At 50.1% G+C, this 9383-nt stretch overlaps 1 protein-coding gene across 1 annotated transcript in view; it reads left to right on the top strand.

The window, feature by feature from the left end:
• Positions 1-422: 422 nt before the first annotated feature.
• Positions 423-9383, top strand: part of LOC122392220 (rho GTPase-activating protein 20-like) — a 140424-nt gene continuing 131463 nt past the window's right edge. The window contains exon 1 of the mRNA XM_043386837.1: positions 423-489. Within this exon, the coding sequence (XP_043242772.1) occupies positions 423-489 (67 nt within the window). The remainder of the gene's footprint in view (positions 490-9383) is intronic.

The raw sequence follows: 9383 nt of genomic DNA, 5'->3' as shown, positions 1-9383 counted from the left end.
CCTCTGAAGTCTTGTGGGCGCTTCTAGTGGGAGCAATCTCGGTATCGGAAGCGAATTTCTCTCCCCTCTACGCTGATCAACAGACGTTCACCCCTCCTGCCGAAATCAACGGACATCCACTCACATCCCTACGCAATCGAGTATAGGCTACAAGCACGAACCTCGTATATCCGCTGTCCGGTGACCTGGGAGGAGCTGGCCCTGAGTAAAAGACGAACTACTTGCACAGAGTGCGGGGACGTGCAATCAAGGGTGGCACCCCGTCCGAGGGGGCGGGGCTGGACGGGTGCAGAGGGGTGCATTGAGAGCTGACAGGGTGCAGAGTGGTCGCTGGTGGGTGCCGGACGGAGGAGAGTGCGAAGAGTGCGAGTGTGGAGTGAAGGAGTGATGTGCGAGTGTTGGGAGTGTGACCGGTAGTGACTATGGAAGAGACCGAAATGCTTCACACGAGTGGCGATGAAGAGGACACGATGGCTGACGACGGAAGAGGTGAGCTTTGCCGTCAGTTTCGGAGATAGTATAGTCTACATTATCAAGGGTAGTAGCTCGACGATAGCCCATTCAATAAAGTTAAATGAGGCCACCAAACATGGTTTCATTCGCCTGTTGATTGCTGCTTACAATTTACGCCTATAATCTATATTCAGTGCCCCGCTTGGTGAATTGGTTGATAGTAACCGTCAAACCTCGTGTAAGGTGACCTGAAATCCATTCCGCGCTAACGATGCATGCTTCCTGATTCGTCTAAATTTTCCCCAACAGCGAGAATACATTGTCTGGTGCCTTTCTAGGAGGCGTCTGACGTGTCATATATTCGTATGCCTCACAAACCTCTAAAGTACCTTCAATTAATATTATGTGACGTGAATTCTCTTTGCGTTGTGTGATTTTGATTATCATTTATGACCATTTGATGGAACAATGCCTCTCTCATCCATATTAATCGGTAATTTTATTAGTTTTATGCTCTCGCAATGACAGACTGGAGCTAGCGTACACTCGCAATCGTGACTTTCCGGAGTGACGCCAGCATTTCATTGCTCGATAAAATCATACTACTGCACGTTTATGTGCTCCGTAATCATTAGTCACATTGTAATTCCAGTCTTTTACGAGCGCGCATTTCTATCACTGCACCGCACATGGGCGTCTTTACAGCCTGTTATTTGAATTCTTGTGGGGCATCTTGAAGTACGTAGGGTGCATCTTCAATAGCCTGAGGCGCGGCACCTGACTCTCTCATCCACTCCGTTCACCAGGTGAAATTCGAGCGATCTCCCCTGCATCGATAATCTCCACATCTCCACGTATATTTAACCTTTCGATCACCTCGTGCATAAGCGGTACCTTTGGGGATCGTTACTTACGACGGTCCTGACGTCTCGTTTCCCGCTAGCAGCTCGAATAACCAACCCCTTTTGTCCGGCGGCGATTCTTGGTGCAGGCGAGCATCGTGTGAGGGAGTCTGGGCCGTGATTTATGAAGTGCGTCCACGACTGACCGGTCGACCCACCCCTCCCGTCCCTCCGCTCAGGCTGGCCCACTCAGCGGGTCTATCCATGGGGTCCATTGAGGGGTCTATTGAGGGGTCTATTGTGGGGTGCGGTGTCGGGCGTTTCAGGAGGGCGTGTGAAGGGGAGGGAGATGAGGCCTGTCGTGGCGGCGGGGAGCTCCGGATGACCGGACTCTCCGTGCAGGGAGCAGGGCGGCCTGGATGATCCGCACGGCGTGTGAACGGGCGTTGCACACTTGCCCTGTCAGCCCAGATGATGGCTCCTCCCCACGGCATAAGGTGATGGGGAATGATATGCCATGCCTCAGTGCTCTGGTTTCGTGACGATTCGCTTCTAGAGCCACACTAAGGCATTGCGAAACAGTGACACCAATCCACCCGAATGAATGGAGATACTGTTATGCAATTGAACGAATGCCGATTATATTGGAGGTCCTAATGGATTTATGGCATTTAAACACGTAGCATTGATAGCAGCACATTGGCGGGCGCCGTGTGGTGGCGGCGTTTCGTACACCCGATTTGCACGTTACGTGTTAACGGCCGTTTTACAGTCACGGCACGCTCTCGAATATTGTGGCGGACGAGCTCGTGTCGCGGCTGGCTCGTGTAGCCCCTGCACGTGACGACCGCTACTTAACCTCGCCAGATACTCGGCACGCCCAATTAGTGCTTGGAATTTAGGTCATTGATATGTTCATGTTGTGTTAATGCTTGCACGGTGGCCCGAGTCTGTTTCCGTTGATTGAATAGTTTCTGCCTGACTGACACCTTATCAATCTCAGTTTGAAGTACGATCGCTTCGAATACCGAGAGCATGCTTCTGAGGGAGGGGGGGGGGGGTACTAAATTAAATGGTCGGGTATTCACTTCTCCTTGCATACGTGTGGCATTTGGTTTGCGTCATGTCATGGATCGAGTACAAAAACTGGGCATGGCCTCCCCTTGCGTTCGCCAGTGCACTTAGTACGATATCGGTTCGTGTTTTAAGCATGCTACATAGCAGTTCTTCCCATGAGTCGTCACCTGTCGTGTTTGTGTCTCGATGCGCCATACATGTATGTTTGGCCTTTACGCACCATCGTTGTCAGCCTCTTTTTCACGTCCATTTGCCCGATATTTTTGCGACGTATTTCGTATGTACGGTGGAGATTAATGCTCTGTTGCGTACAATACGAGTACGATGACAATCGGCATCGAGGAAATGATTGAGGTGCTCCGCGATGTCATGATACTGGTCATGCGTAGCCATATCCTGCATCGTTCGAAAACATTAATCATAGTTTTGGAGCGGTAGGTTCGAATGTTTGGAAGTTTCAATGCCAGACAGAACCACAATCATGGCAATTACATCACGTTTTTCATTCAAGCCATCTTGCGATACTCCTTGGCCCTTGCTTTTTATCCAGTTATAGATGCCAGCAGCTTGCTATTGATGCACTCAAAATTGAAATTAAGTCAAATGACAATGTTTACCGAAAAAAACACTAAAAATTCGTTATGTAAATAATCCTTTGTGGGAAAGTCTCACGATGATGATCCCATTATGATGGCTTCACAGGGAAACGGATATACTGCATGCGTGATGGTTGATGATGTGGCAAAGGATTACACCCATTGGATCGGATATATGTACGTCGAATCTCGTTCGATTGCGTACAATTTATGTGATAAGACTTAACTCAGTTACTCCTCCCCTCCGGCTAAATATTTTGTCGTGACCGTCAAGTTACACTAACCCGCGCCCTGCTGGGGGGGGGGAAGTTTGAACACCCCCCCTTGTGGTTTTTCGCGAATATCTCAAAAACGGCGGCGGTCCGCGCCGCCGTTATTGGTACACCTTATCATACATCAATTCTACACATGTTGTGAAAATTTCAGACCAAGGTCATTCAAGGTCAGGTCACCAGGTCACTTGAAGTGACCTCACCTCATAACAAGTTTCAATGTCTGCCATAGCTACACCGAGTGACCGATCGCTTTGAAACTTTCAGAGATTGCTAAGAGCAATAGCATGTACAAAATGTTTATCTCAGAATTTCGATATCGATGACCTAAGGTCAGGTCAATTTTGCGATCTCCCGATTATAAGTCAATGGTCAAAGAAAATTGAAATGCGCCTCTTTTGGACGAAAGACATTATAAACACTCCCAAACACTGAATTACAAGTGGTTTAGACACACTGAACATGAAAATGGTGTCCGTGACCCCTGTTTATGCCCATGAGGTCATCTTAGGTCACGAATGGTATCTAACAGTTTTTCGCAAATAACTTTTGATAGAGGCATGCTAGAGCGATGAAAACGCCTTAGGTATGTTCAGCTCGACGATACGGATCGACTAATATGCAACATGACCCTTTCCGGTCAGGTCATGACCTTGACCTGAGGTCAAATTTTCAAATTGACCTTTTAAGGTCAAATTATAGTTCATTCGATGTGTCTTGACGAGAGGAACACGATGCCGGTAAAAGTAAGCTCGTACAAGGCTTGGGTCAAAAGTTATTGCAGAAAAACTGTTTCTGAAAAAATCGGCTATTTTTGCAGTTTTTGCCCCCTGCAGGCAAAACCGTTGACGTTAGGTCAAATCTGAGAGAATCTCTAGAAAGGCTGTCAATAGGGCTATCGAATGCGCTTTTTTGCGGCGCTGTAGCTCTATTGGTTCCCGAGTTATGCGTTGGCTTCTTGGAAATTGTCGACATTCGACCTGGAACTCTGGTGACCTGACCTTTGACCTGACCAAAAAATTGACCGAAGTGATTTCGTCATTATTTTTGACGTTCTTTCGAACGCCGCCTTCCGCGTATCGCTACGTGGCCCAAGAGCCGAGTTAGAAGGGGGGGGGTGTCCAAACACCCCCCCTCCCAGCAGGGCGTGGAAATCCAGGACCCCCAGCCGGGCGCGGGTTAAAAGGCGCTTATAGCGAGATGATTGAAAAGTAAAATGATTAGTATAGTCAGCGAAATCGTGTATCGTCCTATGTCCTGATAGTTATATCGGCTAAACAATTGCGCTCCATTTATGTGATTAAGTAAGCTGTGCTAACGTTGTTCCCTAATTTGCTTTTTTATCATTACGGATAGCCGTTATATGTTTGAGCATTTCTCGTCATTCTCTAACCGCTGAACTCGCGAGAATGCGATTGGAATGCGGCTCCATGTGAGGGCAATGGGGCGGAGAAAATCGTCTCATTCAGACAGGACAAACGACACGATTGATGCTGAAAAAGCCGAGCTGAGCATTGTGCGGCCTCGACAGGTGTGCGAAACGTGCCTCGGCAGGGCGACACCCAGGGATTGGCGGCACCGTTGTTCGGCTAGGACGTAGTAAACTTTCGTCTGATACTATAACTGGCAACCGCTTATTCGCACACTTTACCTGTACTTTCCTGAGCGGGGGAGCTGACCTGACAGGTGACATCACTGGACGACACGCTTTGTCATATCAATTTGTGTTCTGTTCATGGTAGACGTGGGAGTGAGGGACTTGGGTTTTAGTCAGCCCATAACTCCTGACGCCATTTCAGTATTTCGCAGTGTCTGTCTCCGACTATCCCTGCATCAGTGTCAGTAAAGAATCTCACGCATAGGGAACTATGAATCTTTGGTCTCTACCATCTCTGTATCGACGGTCTCAGTATCCCCGATCGTCTCTGTACGGTGACTGTACCGATCCCTGGCTGATGACACCGTCATCTGCCGTCATCTGCCGATTGAGGATGACGGGCGGTGCGCGCCAGTGCACCTCTGCGCAGTTTCTGGGTGACCGGGTCCCCGGACGCACCTGTCGTGTGGCCACGGCAGTCGGCGAAGCTTTCTCCAACTCACGCCGATTAGGGGACCGACGGAAAGGGAAGTCGATGTCTGATCGGGCGTAACCAAATTGTCAGTCTGATTGGAAGTGTTCCGGAGATGAGGCTGTGTTCAATATTGCCTTCAGTCGGTATCATTGACCTTGTTGATATTTTGATATAAAAGATCTTTTGTTGCGACGATTTTAGTCAGTTTAGTTGTCCTTGTAACATTTTACTCTCTTGCAGAGGCCGTCTAGAAGCAAATAAATTTATATTATTCCTAAAACGCTATATATTTTTCTTCACAAGAAAATTGTTGGAAATACGTGACAACACGGACGAAATTTATGATGACGTCCTGACCACCTGGCTTTTAATCAAGCGTAAAAGTCGATATGGTCCACTTATTATCCGCCTCACGGTATTATTCCTACCTATACAACCATTTTGTCCTCTTATCTCACTCCTCCACGCATCCGGAAACAATGCTACGAGGCCACCGGCATTGTTGGTTTTGCCTCTGAGAGTCGGCCCTGGGAAAATAGATACGGCACGCGCCACATCTCTCCGCTGTAAAATTTCCCTGTCCTCGGCGTCCTGGAAATGGAAGGACTCGTCTGAAAAGCGCTGTGTGAAATGGACTTTTCGTATCGGTTTCGAACCGGCCGGGGCCGGCTTTGTTCCCAGTTCTGTAACAAAGCCCGGCGTGAAGGCTGGAGTCTGGAGGCTGGAGGCTGGAGTCTGGAGGCGTGCCCGATACCAGCATGGTTCACATTCGTCAGCCAATTATCCAGCCCAGCTACGGCTGTAGGCCGCGTGTCTGGCCGCGCTGAGTGAGACGCACCATTTCATTCGAGCTGTTTACCGAGCCGAGCTGGCTGGCTCACGTCTCCTGCACCTGAATGTGTAATGAGGGTTTAATGAAAGCACAAACAACGTGATAAAAACATGACGCATGAAGTGCCTGCTGTCAAACGCGCAGGGGCTTTTCTCGGGCGCTCAAGATTTCCACAAAGCACTAGCTCCGCCATGTATCGCTGGAGATCTTCCAACAAACGAGCGCATTCCACCCCGACGCGTGCCATTTACCGACCATGGGCGAGGCATTAGGCCAAATAAAGCGCCTGGTACTACACCAACAACTTGTCTTATTTCCTAAACCGGCGACGCGCAGGGGAACATTTGGACTTTTCTGGTCAAGTGCCCACTTGACTTCTGTGTTCATGGGACCGAAACCGGGCGATTACAATACGAATTGCCTCTTGTTGGCTATCTTTGGTGGGTAAATGAATGATAATGGACTGTTTTGAAGAGCCGGGTTTGTTCTGAGCGGAGCCCACTCGACAGCGGCCGGTGCTCCTGTTTTGAAGCGGCGCGCGCGCGCCGGGCGGGTCTCACGTTTTTCGTGGATGGGGCGCGGGCCGCCGGCTGCGGTCACGTGAGGTGAAGCGGCGTTAATTGGCAGAGGCCCGGTGATGATTTAACCGCTCGGCGGCGGCGGCGGCCGGCCGCGGCCGTCATTACTGGGCGCCAGTCGTGATCCTTCCGAGAGCACTGCCAAGGCCGACCGACGGGGCACTGACGGCCTCCTCCGTCCTCCGCCCACCTGTCTCCCTCCCCCCCTCTCTCTCTCCTCTCTCTCTCTCTCACTCTCTCCCTCTCCGCCCTCTCTCTTTTTCTCTCTGCATCGCTCATCTCCGCTCGTCTCCGCCGACTAGGATCAGTATCAAACTTCTCCTCTGCTGAATACCGGCACACGAATGCTAGTGCATGTCATTTCAATGGCCAGGCGGAAAGAGGTTCTCTAGACCACAAGTGGATAATAGCGGTCACTTATTACCGACTGCATGATTTGTAAACTGCATTTTCTACTATGAAGCTAACAATCAGGAAATGTTGCCGTGCTCGTTTACAAGGATTTTAAAGTTCCATGAATGAATTATATGATGGTTAGTGGTTTAACTTAGTTGAACATGAAGCTACGATGAATCGACACTTCTGAAGTCAATTCATAGGTTATAGTTAGGCACGCTGCACATCGCACATCTTTATGTGTGAAGGCGCCCGACTTAATTGCTCTTCCCAGCCAGGTCTGTGTCAGTACTCAGTATTCACGCAGCCTCTCGTGACGGGGAGCGCAGGTCACGGCCTGGTAGATGTGCGCCGGCCGGTCCAGCCGCGCCGAACACAGCCGAGATGCTGGAGCTGCTCGGGCGTGCCTCTATCTGATGCACCGCCTACCGTGGCGGCATTCACCACATGAATCTGCATGCAATCAGCACCGCTGCACAACCCGTCATTAGCCAAACAATTAACAAATTCTCACTCTGCTAATGTTTCAATCGCGTTGGATTGTGACATGAGTGGTTTAATGTTTCTTTTCAATGTGATGAATAATGCAATGTTTGGATGATTGCAACACGAGAGCAATTCTTGTTGTAGGGATGATTACGAGCGAGCGAGCGCAGCGAGCGAAGCGAAGTCTTTTCAATATAACGGGAAAATCTCAGTATGAGCGGCCCGGCCTGGCCCGGCCCGGCCCGGCCTGTAACGCTTTTGAGAGGCTTATATCTCAGCAACCGCTGGACCGAATGGCCTGCGGTCTTTTTTGCTGGGTAGCCCCATCCCTTCTACCCCGTAATTGACTACTTTTGATACATCTCAGCGACCGCCGTGGCACGTGCCACGTGAAAAGTCAAGGGTGTTCAAGCAGTTTTGCAAAAGTAATGATTTTGAGAGGCCCATATCTCAGCAGCGGCATGAACGATTGTCTTGCGGTCATTTTTATAGGGTAGCTGCATCCCTTCTACCAGAGGTCGTATACTCTTCATGTATGTGAGTGACCCCCACTGCACGTGCAAAATACAACAATGAGAGGTGCCAAATTTGCTCCCATTTCAGTAACTCGGTAAGTACTCGGGCGATTTCGCTGAAACTTGGCATACAGGTAGGCACCCACTAGGCAATGCATTCCCATGTGTTGCGGTTAGGGTGCTAACTGCTACTGCACGTGCGCACGTGCAGGGGGCGTTTCCAGATCTCGAGAACGGCTGGGCCGATTGCGCTCAAATTTGGTACACGGTTGGGGACCGGTTAGTAGGGTGCCGTGCAAAAGTCATTTTGGACCCCGTTTGCACGTGCGCACGTGCAGAATGCCGCTTCCAGATCTCAGGAACGGCTGGGCCGATTGCGTTCAAATTTGGTACACCGCTAGCGACCGGTTAGAAGGGTGCTTTGCACAAGCCCGTTGGAAGTACCCTCTCGCCCTTCTGCACGTGCAGGGCTCACTATCTCGCTCGCTCGTTCTTCGCCCAAAAGGCGTTTTACTGGTATGTACTATGGAAGACGTCTTGAGCAGTTTCCCTTGTAAATACATAAGTAGATAGCTGCGTATTTGATGAAATTACATCTGCGTCGTGCGTATTGCCCATGTCCCGTTATGTTCCTGTTTTTCATCCTTCGCTGCATGGTCTCTCCTTCACACTGATCGTATTGATGCCGATCACAACGAACAGAACAAGTATTAACGCCGATTACACTGAACAGAACAACTTTGGTAATAAAGGACGTCGGTCAGGTTAACTCTTTATAGCTCTCTTTTACATTTAAATTTATGAGCGATTTAATTTCGATTCGATGCTCGACTACATCGAGGGATGAGTCTTGACTCGATCAAGCAATGACTCTCAGCTCAATTGGAGCGCCCGCCTCGTGCGGAGCGGCGAGCTCCCGGCACCCTCTGATGACAGGCCTCTGAGGTGAGCGATCTGTATCGACGGACGATCTCAGGGCACGCTCCAGTGAATCCCGACTGCTGGCTCGCCAGTGGTATTCGGAGCCATGTTTCTATTTTGGGACTGTAGATCGATCCTGGCATCTGTGTTTACAGGTGGGCGCTCGTGCCGTTTAACCCGTGCCGTTTTTCCCGCTTCGTGTTGATCTCACCACCGATCTGACGGGCCTGTGAGTTGATCCGTTCCATCTCGTGGTCAGAGCTCCGTTTGGGAGGCGATTGGTGGTCCGATCGACCTGACGACTCCGTTGTATAGTCTGGATCCTCCTCCGCGCGTAGGTGGC

Source organism: Amphibalanus amphitrite, unplaced genomic scaffold (assembly GCF_019059575.1).
Source record: "Amphibalanus amphitrite isolate SeventyFive unplaced genomic scaffold, NRLGWU_Aamphi_draft 000475F_arrow, whole genome shotgun sequence".
Lineage (NCBI taxonomy): Eukaryota > Metazoa > Arthropoda > Thecostraca > Balanomorpha > Balanidae > Amphibalanus > Amphibalanus amphitrite.
Note: the sequence above shows the minus strand (reverse complement) of the source record. Positions and strands in the feature narration are given on the sequence as shown.